The sequence below is a fragment of the Lissotriton helveticus genome, chromosome 6 (genome assembly GCF_964261635.1).
Source record: "Lissotriton helveticus chromosome 6, aLisHel1.1, whole genome shotgun sequence".
NCBI lineage: Eukaryota > Metazoa > Chordata > Amphibia > Caudata > Salamandridae > Lissotriton > Lissotriton helveticus.
In genome coordinates this window covers 233646281-233661965 of record NC_136067.1, presented here as the reverse complement: position 1 = coordinate 233661965, position 15685 = coordinate 233646281, and the positions used below count along the sequence as shown (strand labels likewise).

The following is a 15685-nucleotide window of genomic DNA, read 5'->3' as shown; positions in this document are numbered from 1 at the left end:
GAGGAAGTGTTCATCAGGGAAGGGCTGCCCAGCAACATCCTCACGGATAATGGTGTGCAACTATGTTCGAAAGAAATGGAGGACTTCCTTGTGGAGAGAGGCATCAAACACAAACGTTGCGCCTTGTACCACCCCGAAACTAATGGCATGGTTGAGCGTTTTAACAAAACCCTCAAGGAGAGCATCCAGTTAGCCAAAGCCAGTGGAATAAGCTGGAAGGAAGAGGCGTGGAGGCGGTTAGAAGCATACAGGTTCACACCGCACCAGACGACGGGAGTCACCCCATTTGAACTGCTCCGTGCTAGGATACCCAATACTAAGCTGTCCCCAGGGTGGATGGAGTGGCACAAGGGGTGGTCAGACCAATCCAAAAGAGCGGAAAGCTTGAAGAAGCAAGAGGAAGCCATGGGAAAAAGAAAAGAACGTTATGACCAGCTCAAGGCCACGCGGGAGGCAGAATTCAAAGTAGGGGACAGCATCAAGATCAGAACCCCCACTGGGAGAGCAAATTGGTCAGGGTATAGTAGTCCTACCAAAATCACTAAGCTATTCAAGAATGCAATCAAAACCCAAGAGGGAAAAATATGGAACTTAGGGAGAGTAGTGAGGTTCCACCCACCAGGGAATGACTCTGAGAGTGAAAGGGGGGGTGAGGGTGATACGAGGCAGGACCGAGGTCCCGACACCAAGAAGCCATTGTCAGTTCCCCACCCAGGTGGTAGGTCTAACAGGAGAGTGACCAGACCCCCCAGGCACTTCGATCAGTACATTATGATGTAGCCCCTGCCTCTCCGCCATTTTTGGGCTACTCCTCCTAGCAGGACTACGACCAGCTTTGTTGAACATTCCGATCAGGACCTTACCGTCCTTCCTGGTTCCTGTTGTTCATTCTTTGTTCCATGTTTTATTTCCGCAGGGGAGGGGGATGTGTGGTATCTCCCACCTTCATCACCCCCCGGCGCCTCCGCGTGTAATGGAGCTGCTCGCGATGACATCACTTCGAATGTCACCGCGACCAGCGTTCCAAGGCGAGCGCCGGGGGATCTGTGGCAGGAGCTGCGTGAGCGGAGGCTGTGGCTGAGGTCGCAGTGGCACATCACTTGCTTGAATAAATACTTATGTTTAATCTACATGACGTCTTTGTCATATATGGACATCACCACACCTGGCTATATGCAAATTAGTCTGTCCCTGGCCCAGTGCATCATGGGAACAGGGCAGACCAAACTACCAAGCCAATTCTTCACCAGAAAGGAGACAAGCTACCGGGGACCGGTTTCTGGCATTTCAGCCTCTTCGGCCCGGCTTGCTTGAATCCTGATGGAGCAGTGAGAAAGGGACTCATGTCTGAGTATACCCTGCCACACCTATAGTGGCCAAAAACGATACAGAAAAGGGGGTGGTGATGAACAGAGTGTCTGAATTAAGCAGACCACTCTTACCCAGTCCAAAGATCAGGGCTTGATCCATCACCGTTATTTATCTCACTGCCCCATCCCAGCTCAGAACCTGGCTATATGCAAATTAGTCTGTCCCTGGCCCAGTGCATCATGGGAACAGGGCAGACCAAACTACCAAGCCAATTCTTCACCAGAAAGGAGACAAGCTACCGGGGACCGGTTTCTGGCATTTCAGCCTCCCTTTTCTGAATCATTTTGTCCACCATAAGCGTGGAAGGATATACTCAGATGTGAGTCCCTTGCTCATTGCACCATCAGGATTCAAGCAAGCTGGGCCGACGACGGCTGAAATGCCAGAAACCGGTCCCCGGAAGCTTGTTTCCTTCCCAGTATAAGAATTGGCTTGGTAGTTTGGTTTGCCCTGTTCCCATCATGCACTGGGACAGGAACAGACTAATTTGCATGTAGCCAGGTTCTGAGCTGGGATGGTGCAGTGAGCTAAAAAACGGTGATGGATCAAGCCCTGATCTTTGGACTGGGTAAGAGTGGTCTGCTTAATTCAGACACTCTGTTCATCACCACCCCCTTTTCTGAATCAAGATCGCAAGGAGGCTTGATCTTGTCCACTCTCTTAATCCATGGTCCTATCTATGTGGTCTAAAAAGATTGTTTACAATGTTGTTACTGATAAACAAACAAAGCAAACCATCTCTGACTCTCCACAAAAACAATATATTTCATCTCATACAACAAAAATGATGAAACAAAACCTTACCATAGTAAACTCAGTACAAAAATACAGCTAAAGGTCTAGCATTCCTTCAAGAGAAGGCCTAGTTTGTGATGACAAAAGACGCTTCCCTAGAAGGTTAGTGTGCACATATCCAAGGACTAGAGGTCAGGGGCACATGGTCATTGAAAGAAAAGCAACTCCACATTAATGTGATAGAGCTATCAACATCAACAAGCAAAGACAAACAGGGGTCCGAGTCCTGTCAGAGGACGCACAAAAGATATGGGTTTGGATCATCCGAAATCCTATCTACTTAAGAGCAAAGCATGTGCCAGGCGTCACCAGTGGCAGGGCGGACACTCTCAATGGAACACCAAAAGGAAAGCCACAAGTGGGAACAGAATACTACCCAGCTAAACTAAATATTCTGCTGCTGGAAACCCCCTACCTGAACCGTACCAGTTTCTTTTTTTTCTCTATGGAGAACCTTCTTCTACTACATCCCCACCAATTTTGATAGGCCTCCTTCGTATTTCCATTTTGAAAAGGTAGGTACTCCTTCCCTTTGACACAAGTAATTCTCAGAAAATTCCCTGGGTTTCCAAGGGTCAGAAAATGGTTTCTAAATACTCACAAACAAGTGCATTTGTGGATGTTTCAAAATGTGAGGCCTCACCCGCCCTCAAACGCCTATGTTCCACCCAAAAAAGGAGCTTCACTGACATGGAAACCTTTGTGGGATTAAATCCTTTTGAAAATGCGGCACAAACTTCTATAAATCTGAAAAGGTATTTAGTGTGTGTAAGGCTTATAGCTTGTCATTGGGGCCCCCATATTTCCATATCCAATGGGACAGATATGCTGCACTGCTAAAAATGGATGTGCTTCAGTTAGACCAAGGTGAAATCATTTGCTGCTGGTCAACTGGAAGTTCCTCAAGGATATATACTACAAGTGTCCTGTTTGTTAAATTTCTTACTGCATTACTTCATGAAGGAGAGATGGAGCCTCTGTCCAGGACTTAAGGAAGGCAAGGTAAAATGCTGGTAATTGGTAATTCGCATCATTTGTGAAACCTATTCACTAGACAAAATGGTCAATTTATGCAAGAGCTTTATGCTGCTTTTCATAACATTCAGGTAATCGTCCTTAATGTTCACTGAAACGTGTGGCCTTATTCAGAATTTGCTAGATTTTCAATGTATAACATTACAGCTTTAAGTCATAGACTAAAAGTACAACTTCAGTGCTTTTCAAGCACAGCAGACCAATTATTTATGCAACCTACCTCAATATGATGCAATGTATTTACTGTGTGTTTTGCCTACATCAAGTTAGGCCTTTCCTACATACATTATATTGTTATATTTTAATCTATTCTTTCTAAATGTTTTTTTTTAGTTTTATAAAAGGTACCGAACACTACCAGGCTTTGTATCCGCAAATGTTACAAGTTTCAGGTAAGGATATCAGTTTATTAATTAGCAGACATGTGAAGTAGACCACAAATGTAGTATAATATGATAAATACAAATAAATAAAACAATATAAATGAAACTCTAAAGTATATGTCTATGTCCATACATTGCGCATTCACTTATTTGTAACAATATTTAATAATGATAATTTGCTTTTATAAAGGTTATATAGATTACATAGAGCTTCATGCCATACTTTTGCAATTTCTAAACATTGTAAGTAAACGTGGTGGGTTGTGGCCTACACAGGAAACCCCCAAACTCTGCCTAATTCCCCAACCTCTTCCCGAATGCAATGCATTGTGATAGAAGTCACAAATACAAACCCTAAACCGATGAGACTGAGCTCTACTCACCACATGGTAGCAAAAAAGAATTCTTCGATAACTAAATGTAATACAGCATCTATTTGTGTGACCAAATTTTGCTTTGATACTTCACACTTCATTGAGTACAGTGACATCTGCTCATTTACACTCAAATACTTATTACTTGCTGATAACCTATTACAACATCGTTTCTCCATTGTGACAAAAATGTAGCTACCTTTGACCGGATCTGTGATAAGAAGGGACTATTTTATATGTCAAACCATGATTAAGTGGAAAAGTCAAATCCCCATCTCATCTCATTCAGAGTGTTTACCTCCACAATCCCATGGCCTGTCACACAAGAACCTTTATTGGCCAATTCAAGAGACATCAAATAAACTGACCAAATAAGCAAACTCTACCTGGTCCATGAGGCCAAACTACCAGACAGAGCTCAGTGCCGACTCCCTGAAGTTAGAGGAGACATGTGACATGGAAATTCTCCCTATTATGGAAAAATTAGTTCCGGTGTTGAGGACTGGAGACCGAAAAGGCCCTTTGTGTCCCCTTTTTTTATAACAATTTTTTTATTGATTTTATTTTAAGACCTTACAAAAGACGAATGTGACATGAGGCAATAGAGCATAACGAAGAATTGTCAAAGTATATAAATTGGTCATTTAGCTTCAAAACACACCCCTTCGCAAGGCCAATAGCAAAGAAAACATTATCAATCTCCAAAATTAACACTGTCGCATTCTAATTGAGCATAAGAAGTGATTACATGCAAAGCAGTTATATCTATAGCTGAATTTACACAGCACCCATTACTACTTGAATGTTTTGATCTCAGCATCTAATCGACTCACAGCACCCACATGTGTGTATTGCTTTGCCCACTTGCGTAATCGGAACGTACGCATACCACTTACTCACATAGAAACTCCAACACTCCACTGGAGGAACAAATGAGCTTTATTAATGTTGTAGGCAAAGGCAATAAGTCACTGAAGCTAATAAATTCTTAGGCACCAAGTGAAAGGCAATAGACAATGAATACACCACACTATATACATTAATATGAAACTGTGAATACAGGTATATAAACAGTTAATGTACAAAGCACCTCACCAGATTCATTTGCAGCACCGGAGACTTCAACATCCCTGGGCCAAGCACTGAACACCAAGTCAGGAACCCGTAGACCGGGGCTCAGGGAGTAATCTCTTCGGGCACCAAAGTTGTCCCGCGAGTGCGTCCACTCCAAGACTGAGTTCCTGCGCTCCACCCCACAGACACCGCTTTTTATAGTTTAAATCAATATGTTTGAGAAGCCTCTAGCAGGCGCTCTCGCCCATCTATTCGCAGGTGCTGGCCTCATCTCTGCATCAGACCCACCCAGACAGACCTGGCCAGATTCTGTTTGGGCTGAGCCAAGGCAAAAGAAATTCCTTTCCCACTCTCCGGCCTTGGAGACTTGCACGGCCATCCTCCCTCTGTCCTAGAGATAAGTATGGAATGCATGAAAACACTCTAAAGGTACAACATAACCTCACGAGGCATCCTCACGAGATGCCTCGCACCTGCTTGTACTGGTTTACGTGAAAAACATGTTTATGTTACTGCTGAAATGTAACTCCAGGTCAAGGCAGCACAAAATGGAAGTGCGATGCAACAAAATGGAAGATCAGAGCATTGCATGGAATCGAGGTCAACATGTGATTTAGCACGTGTAAAATGGCAAATGCAGTACAATGTGATTACAAGGGAATGGTCCTATAAGTGGCCCATCTAGCCCATATCTTAGTAGATTTCTGTGAACAACCACGGGCAATAAAAACTGGGAGCTCCAACTCCATAATGAAGTCTAATCCTGTCTTCTATTGTGATACCTGAGGGGGGGGGTTCAGTCCTCCACAGCCTGGCTATATCTCTTTTAGCAACTGTAAGACCTAGAAACAGTAGATACCTTTTGTATCGGTTGCCCCCTATTCCTTCAGTACTATGTAAGAGTGTTCATTTCGGGGACTTCGGTATATCCCAGGCCAGTACCTCCTCCAGGCAAGAACCCCCTTTCAGAACCGGTCTAGGGCCAGGTAGGACCAGGTTGTGTATAGAAATATGCCTTCATCCGACTGACATCGGAGGCATATTGGGGAGGCAATCAGCCTCGCAGTCCACAGTCTGTGTCGGGTGTAGTGTGCTCTATGGAAGTATTTAAATTGAATGAGGCGAAGTTGGGAGGATATCACAGCCTAGCTTGGTGAGCGTAGGGCGTCAGCCCAATAGTCTTCATTTAGGGGTCCCATATCAGTTTCACAGGCAACCCTGAGAGCATCTAAGGTAGTTTGACTATTTGTGACTAGGGTTTGATATATCTTGAATATCTTATGTTCCTCGAGATCCCACAAGAGGAGCTTGTCTTCAAGAAGGCTAAATTCTGGGAGAGTAGTCAAGTTTTTAATGTATGGATAAAGAGCTTGTCGCAGTTGCAGGTACTGATAGAAGTGGGCCTGAGGCATATGACATTCTTTTTTGAGGTCTCTGAATGCTTTAAGGACCGTTACTTTCATCACATCCCCTAATGTAGACAGGCCAATGCAGTCCCATCCACTAAAATCCTGTACATTTTGACTCTCTCTCTCCCGAAATCGCCTTCTTCACAGAGATCTGGACCAACACATCCTCCGCCCTGACATCAGCACCGCCATCCCAGACGGATACAAGATCCAGAGGAAAGACTGCCCCAACCACTCAGGAGGGGGGCCTCACCATAGCCCACAAGAGCACCCTTCGCCTCACCACCATCAACTAAACCTTTCCCTCCGCCGAACACCTGCACCTGCACTTCCAGATCCAGACCATCCCCAGAGCCACACTCCTAGGAACCCTAATCTACAGACCCCCCCACCCCTGAACACCCTTTGCCACTACCATCACAGACTTCATTGCACCCCACGTCATCGCCTCAGTAAACTACATACTCATTGGAGACCTGAACTTCCACCTTGACAACTCCAGCAACCCCAAGTCCACTATCCTTCGTGACAACCTCGCCAGCATTGGACTTAAACAACTCATCAACACACCGTCCCACAGAGCAGGACACACCCTCAACCCCATCTTCACGGCAGGAAACAGCGTCCAATTCAGCCACACAACGCAGCCGCCAAGGACCGACCACCACTGCGTACGCTTCACCATCAACAAACCCAAGGCACCCACACCAGTCCCACGCCTACCTCGAAGGAACTGGAGCAAGGTTACCGATGAGCAACTTAACTCCACACCTGGGCACCCGATACAAACGATGCAGCCAGAGAACTCCACACCTGTATCTTCAACTGCGCAGATGAGCTCACCCGCTATGCAACCCTAACAGACAACGCCTAAGGAAAGCCGCCTGGTTCACCACCACTCTCCAAGAAGCCAGACGCACCTGTAGACGCCTGGAGAAGAACTGGAGAAACACCAAGACAACCGAAAACCACACCGTCTACAAGGACACCATGACGGACTACCACAACCAGATCACAGATACCAAGAGGAACTTCATCCACAACAAAAATCTGGCCAACTCCACCAACTCCAAAGAACTTTTCAGTGTCATTCAGGAATTCACCAACCCATGCATCGAAGCCACAGACATCACCCCATCCCAAGACCTCTGCGACAAGCTTGGAACCTATTTCCACTTCAAGGTCAAAAACTTCTACGACAACTTCATCGACCATCCATCAGGCGCCACAGACAGCCCCCGGCCCCCCAGAAACACCAGCCAGCCCACCATTTCCAACTGGGCACCGATCACGGCTGAAGACATCGCCTTGACCATGAAAAGCATCCACTCGGGGGCCCCCACCGACCCTTGACCCCCTCACATCTACCACAGAGCTGCGGCTGCCATCGCACCGGAACTACAATGCACCAACAACACCACATTCAAAATAGGCACCTTCCCAGATGACTGGAAGCGGGCAGAACTCAGAACCCTGCTCAAGACGCCCACAGCTGACCCCATCAACCTCAAGAACTATCGGCCCATCTCGCTCCTCCCCTTTGCAGCCAAAGTTGCAGAAAAAACATTCAGCAGGAAACTGATACGATTAATTGAAGAGAGCGCCGTCCTCGACCCGTCCCAATCCGGATTCTGAAGCAACCACAGCACAGACACTTCCCTACTTGCCACCACAGACTACATCCGCACCCTCCTGGACCAAGGACACTCCACAGCCCTCATCCTACTCGACCTACCAGCGGCCACTGACACCATCTCCCACTGCACACTAGAAAGCCAGACTACACAACACAGGCATTCAAGGAACAGCCCTGGAATGGATCCGATTATTCCTCACCGTAAGAAGCCAACGCATCAGACTCCCACCCTCCATCTCCGCCTCCACGAAAATCACCTGCGGAGTCCCACAGGGTTCATGACTGAGTCCCACCCTCTTCAACATCTACAGCCATCGTCCGACAACACAGCCTCAACCTCGTATCCTATGCCAACGACACCCAGCTCATCCTCTCCATCACCAAAGACCCCACCACTGCCAAACTCAACTTCCAGAAAGGAATGCACAGTCTGGATGACCAACAGCTGACTGACTGAAGCTCAACACCGAGAAGACAGAAGTCCTCATCCTTGGTAACACACCTTCTGCATGGGACAGCACCTGGAGGCCGACCGCCCTCGGAAGCCCACCTACCCCCTCAGACCAGGCCAAGAACATCGGCATTGCACTCGACTCATCACTCACCATGAACCGACAGGTCAAAGCCGTCACCTCCAGCTGCTTCAACGCCCTACGCATCCTCTGCAAGACCTTCAAGTGGATCCCCCCTGAGTCAAGGAAGACAGTCACCCACGCACTCATCACCAGCAGACTGGACAATGGAAACACACTCTACGCTGGCATCAACAAGTCCCTACTCCCCAAACTCCAGACAATACAGAACACCACCGCCAGACTCGTCCCCAGCATCCCCCAACACGAAAACATCAGCCAACTCCTAGAAAGTCTCCACTGGCTCCCAGTGGAGAAAAGAGTCCCTTTCAAAATACTCACTCACGCCTACAAATGACTGCACAACAACACAACAAAGGACCCAAATGCCTCAACAACAGAATCAACTTCCACGTACTCAAAAGAAACCTCTGATCTTCCAACCTCGCACTGGCCAGAACCCCGCACATCCACAGAGCCAGAGCAGGCGGAAGAACCTTCTCTCACATTGCGGCCAAGACCTGGATCGAGCTACTGGCAGACATCAGACACCCCCCCTCCCTGAACACCTTCAGGAAGACCCTCAAGACCTGGCTCTTCGGCTAAACATATCTGCAGACCCCCCCAGCGCCGTGAGACCCTCAAGGGTGAGTAGCACTCTTACAATTCCCTGATTGATTGATTGATTGACCTGCAAAGTAGGTGATTCTGTCAGAGAGGGATCGCTTGTGTGAGGTGTCCCCACCATCCGCGTGTATGTAGGGCTTGTCGCTACATTAGGATTTCCACACGTGTCACGGGGGAAGATCTTTGGGGACTGTCCTGTTGTATAGGAGTGAAAGGGCGGTAGGGTCTCCCATCATCCACTGCTCCAAACGATATGCAGGGTCATCCCTAGAGCCATACCACCAGTCGTTTAGGACCTGCAAATGTGCTGCAGCGTGATACGCCTGTATGTCAGCTGTGGTAATGCCCCCACAGTAAGTTTACTGCGTACATGTGCGCAGAGCTACTCTCGCAAGACCACCCCCCCAGAGGAAGTGTCCCAATAGTGCAGTAATTTGGCAAAACCATGCCCTAGGGATGGGATATGGGTGGGATTGTAAGTGGTACAACAATTTGGTTAGGGAGACCATCTTAAATATAGCCAAGCGTCCTTAAAGGGATAGGGGGAGTGAAGACCAATTTTTATTTTCCATTTTAACCTTTTCTGTAGTTTCTTCTAGGTTGCGTGTCCAGGACAGGTTTTGAATGTCCGATATATAAACTTCCAGATATGTGAACCCCTGAGAAACCAAGGTAATCATCATCATCATCATAAAACTTTATTTTTCGATGAACCATAAAAGTCACACATACACAAACAAAAATACAAGAGATTTAAAATGCATGAGGAACATAAAACCAACCATGGGCAGCTAAACCAAGTGCAACTCATGAGTAAAATATTATCCATTTTCTGCCACATCAGAACAGTTTTCCCCCTTTTTTGTTTTATTATTTTAGATTGCATCACTACACCCCAACAATAAAATAATAGCAATTGATTTTCAAAATGCTTAGTACCCTTTGTTATTATAAACGTTCTTAGCTAGACAACAGTTTGTAAACAGGGCATGTAAACAGATAAAGTGCATGATATCTTCTTTGCTGAGACAAACAGGTTTCAATCAAATATGATTCTATTTCTTGTTATCATTCACTTTCTATATGTAATTTAAGAATCATCACTTCAATAAGTGAGTAAATGCTGGCTTAATGTCAGTCATTCTTAAAGTGCAATAGTGCTTTTACTTACCCGACAATTCCAGAAAAATTAATATATGCAATATAAAAACCTCCACAAGTTACAGGATATCATATTAAACAACATTCTAGAGGGATGACAAATAAAACAGAATCTCAAATTTGAGGGACCTACTATTTTCCAACTAACCTCCGTAAGCGAATTGCAGCATAGATAAAACTAAATATCATTTTGCAGATATTTTCTGATTGGAGCAGTCAGAGATAAGACAGCGCTGGCCTGAATTTTTTTATATTCAGCACCCTCAAGAGTGGGAAAATATATTCCCTGCGTGCATTGTTGCATAGCTTGCTGAAGAAAAGAAAGTACAGCATGTTCTGGCTTGAACTACAATCACAGGGACCTGGATCCAAAGGAGCTTCTGAAAATGTGTGGCTCGGGTAAGAGACCAGTAGGCATGCCAAGCCGAATCTGAATCTAGTAAGGTAAAAATTAAAATGACTAAAGGGGTACAAAAGATATGGCTCAATTCCTTCAGTGGTAGTCAAGGGAAGGTAATCAGCTACCTGCTTTTTGCTGCGCTTCTTATATTCTCTATGATCTCTTAAAATATGTAACGAATGTTGAGGTTAGGTACACTACCCTCCAGACTGGGCGCCAGATTCACCACGAAAACAACGTTTTCTATTGCAAGTTCATTTGCGTTTATTCAATGCGTTCAAAATTATCCAAATCCATTTATTAGTTTATGCGTTTGTATATCGTTATCATTGGCAACATAATATCATTCTTATGTCGCAAACATTATTCTTGATGATAATCCACTTTATCATAACACCCAATGCATTTCGGGTCGAAATACATGACCCTTCGTCAGGGGTCTGCAAATTGAAATCAAACAGGACCAAATTAGTCACCCTCAATAAAGTCAACATAATACACTGACAAAAAATTAAACGTAAAATAAATGCAATGTACTGTTTCTAAATTAACAGATCTCCCTACGTGAATGCACGTTATCTACATTACGGTAAACAATGGTATCTACCACCCCAACATTAAATCTGCTCAAAGTTGAAAAAAGCTCTCAAGTGCTCACTTCATTTGCCACTACATGCCTCGCTTGAATGCGCGTTACACATACACATAATAAACATTTAAAACACTTACGCGAATAAAGACGCATTCGCGCCTCACAAGGTTCCAAAATGTTTGCAACATTGTAACACCAGTACTCCTCATAGGGCCGAGCTTCAATCACGTGATCGCGACCGCAGCCAACGCGGTTGCGGCTCTCCGGTCACGCGGTATGAGTGCTACGGCTTCACTACATGATGACGCTGCGACTGAATTCAAGAAACGCATTCCCCTGTGTTAGGCATGATATTTGACAAAATGACATGAAACTTTAACTGAACAGATTGTTGAGTTACGCAATGCTAAATGAATAAACATTGTGAAATGAAAATTAAAAATTATGAAATCAAACATTGGAAATTGCACGTGATACATTACCAACATGACTGGGGTACAGTAATTTGCTGAAGCAAATGCTGAAAATCAGTCCATTATAATACCCACGCATGTTCAATGCGATCATTCAAACCCCAAGGCTGGGTAGAGTTAAGTTTCTTGATCCAATAAAACTCTGCTCTCAGTCTTTGTTTTACAGGATCCATGTCTGGGCGCTGTTTGATCGACTCGATTACCATGAATTTCAATTGCGATATTTGGTGGTTCATCTCTTTCCAGTGGCTCGCCACAGATGATTTTAAATTCTGTAGTCTGATGTTGCTCTTATGTTCCGTGATGCGGACTTTTACCTTGCGTTCAGTTTGGCCAATGTATATTTTGCCACATGGGCACTTGATCAGATACACACAATTCGATGTGTCACAAGTACTAGAGTGCTGCAATTCGATTGAATAGCCTTTGGTCGGATGCATTAATATGTTGCCACAGAAAACATTATTGCAATGAGTGCAATTGAAGCATTTTGCCATGCCTTTCCACGTTACCTTATCTTTAAGCGGAGTGTTCAACAGTTCTTTTAGATTTTTTGATCTTTGATAAGCAAAAGTAATATGCTCATTATATAATCCTTTGAGGTCTGGTTCCAACTGTATCAAATGCCAATGTTTATTAATGGATCGTTTGATTCTTGCAGAATCTGACGAGTACTTTAATACACACACAGTTTTTTGTTGTACAAGCTGTTTGTCTTTAGGTGCCAATAAGTCGATTCTCTTGATTTTATCTGCTTTCATTATGGCATGTTGTAAGACCTCATCAGGGTAACCTCTCTGTTTGTACTTTAGAGTCTGTATTGTAATGGACTTTTTTAATTCTTCTTCCGCAGATATGATTCTCTTCAATCGTATGTATTGAGACATTGGCAAATGTTTCTTCAATGGCTCAGGGTGAAAACTTTCGAATGCAAGACATGCATTTCTATCCGTTGGTTTGTGAAAAACTTTGGTGCTGATCTCTTGGTTGCTTATGGTGATTCGCACATCAAGAAATGCAATCGTTTCTTTAGAAATTGTGTGTGTGAATTTAATTCTTTCATTGTGGTTATTTAAAACCCTGATGTTGTTTACCAATGTATCTTCTGATCCGTGCCAAATCAAAAAAAATCATCAATGAATCTCTTAAACAAAATCATGCCTTCCTTCCATTCTTGATTATCCAAAATGTAATCTTTCTCAAATTTCTGCATAAAAATGTTCGCATATGAGGGGGCCCCCCCAAAACCCATTGATGTGCCGTTTGATTGATTGTAGAATTGGCCATTCCACTCGAAATAACTGTGATATAATGCAAACTGCATTCATTCCAGTATCAATATCCTTTGGTATTCCTCCAAATCGCTGTGCAATAAACACCATTCTAGTGCTTCAATGCCTTCTCTGTGAGGGATGGAAGTATACAATGACATGACATCAATAGTACATAACCAATAAGTTTCTCCCTGCAATAGTTTTACTTGGTTCAACATGTTCAAAAAGGCTGTCGTGTCCTTGATATACGTCTCACTTCTTTGAACAAGAGGTTGCAAAAACTTGTCCACGAATTTACCTACTGGTTCCGTGATCGATCCGCAGGCCGAGACGATGGGTCTAAAAGGTGGTCTGATAGGGTCCTTGTGAATCTTCGGCAACATATACAGTTGCGGTCTTCTTGGGTGTGTTAAATGGAAGAAAGCGTGTGTTTTCTGGGTTATCCATTTCATTGTGAGCGCATGATCCGAGATTTGATATAAAATCTTTTGATATTCTTGAGTGGGATCCGAGCTTAGAGGAAGGTAAATATCTTGATTTTGAACATGCTCATTGACACTCGAATTATAGAATTCAGTATCCATTACGATGAGGGCACCGCCCTTATCTGCTTTCTGAAAAGTCAAGCTTTTGTCTTGATTTAAGTTTTTCAATGTATTCCATTCTTCGGGGTTCAGATTATTACTCTTAGGTTTGCCAAACGAAATTTTTTGGATGTCTACCATCACAGATCTTTCGAAAGCCTCTATGGACTTGTGTGTAATGGGAGCACAGAATGTACTTGGTGGTTTGAATTCCTGATCCCATGTGGGATTGACTGGCAATTGACTGCTGTCCTTAAAGAAGTATCTTAATTTTAAGTTTCTGAAAAACTTAAAAAGCGCGAGTTCAGTCTCGCCAGCGTTAGATCTATATGTAGGAACGAAAGTGGTGCCCTTGTTCAATACTGTCAACTGCATTTGCGACAATTGTTTTGAGGAGATATTAATAACTAAGTTATCTTCTGGACTTGACTCCGTGTCCTTTTGGCCACTTCCTCCTCTGTTTCTCTTCCTCTTTGCTCTTCTTGTCGCGGTGTTGTTGGTGGAGCGTTCGCTGCTGGACTGGTGTCTAAAAAAGACGGCTGTTGAACGGGCACTTGACTGGTAGATGAAGCGACTGGTTGTTTGCTGCTTTTGGTGATTGGTGGCCTGTTTTGGGCAATATCAGCATCTGATACCACGCTTTCTTGTGACGATGTAGCTGCAGATTGCCTTTGCTGGGGTTGTGTTTGCCATTTTCTTTGATTATAAATTTCAGCCCATGAGTACACTTCATCCGATTTATAATCTAAAGTATCACGACGATACTTCCTTATCTTCCTCTCATTAACCTCTTTGGCATAACGGTCTAATCTCAGATTTATTTCCTCTAATGTTTTATCCAAATCCGGAATTTTATTGAGCTCTTCTTTTAAGGTCTTGATCTCTTCCTCAAGTTCAGACAGGACTTTCGAGAGTTCCTCTACTATCAATAGAATCAAATCGAGGGAACATTTGTTCAATATTTGATACCATTTCTCTAAAAACTTTTTACTGTTGGCACAAAGCATTGGCTTCAGCGCTATCCTGAGACCCCTAGGAATCCTTTGGTTTTTATGATAATGTACCAATGTGGTTGCTTGCAACCTTTGGTTAATTTCTTTCTTGCTCATGTATTTGAATTGTCGGAGAATTTGAGCTGTGGTCGTTTTTTGAGGAGTGATGCGTCTGGTCTCCTGAATGAGTTCATAAATGTCTTTTGCTGCTTCAGTGGAATATACTAGAGTTTCAGCTCTATTGGTTGTGGACAGTGCAATGTCATCCATTTGCATTTTCGGTGGTGGTGCTCAAAGGATTGAGTGTGACTTAAATTGAATCTAAAAGAAAGGTATCCTGAGCACTCAATTACACTAATGTTACTCAAATATAAGTTTTGGTGCCCTCGCCGTCGCACGTAGTCACACGCGTGCCTATCTGAATCAGTAACGAATGTTGAGGTTAGGTACACTACCCTCCAGACTGGGCGCCAGATTCACCACGAAAACAACGTTTTCTATTGCAAGTTCATTTGCGTTTATTCAATGCGTTCAAAATTATCCAAATCCATTTATTAGTTTATGCGTTTGTATATCGTTATCATTGGCAACATAATATCATTCTTATGTCGCAAACATTATTCTTGATGATAATCCACTTTATCATAACACCCAATGCATTTCGGGTCGAAATACATGACCCTTCGTCAGGTGTCTGCAAATTGAAATCAAACAGGACCAAATTAGTCACCCTCAATAAAGTCAACATAATACACTGACAAAAAATTAAACGTAAAATAAATGCAATGTACTGTTTCTAAATTAACAGATCTCCCTACGTGAATGCACGTTATCTACATTACGGTAAACAATGGTATCTACCACCCCAACATTAAATCTGCTCAAAGTTGAAAAAAGCTCTCAAGTGCTCACTTCATTTGCCACTACATGCCT

General features: G+C 43.9%; 1 protein-coding gene across 1 annotated transcript in view; it reads left to right on the top strand.

Moving 5' to 3' along the window:
• The window catches only part of LOC144762238 (adhesion G protein-coupled receptor F5-like), a 626316-nt gene that overhangs the window by 74313 nt on the left and 536318 nt on the right, over positions 1 to 15685 (top strand). Inside the window, exon 2 of the mRNA XM_078647382.1 lies at positions 3535 to 3593. Within this exon, the coding sequence (XP_078503508.1) occupies positions 3535 to 3593 (59 nt within the window). The remainder of the gene's footprint in view (positions 1 to 3534; positions 3594 to 15685) is intronic.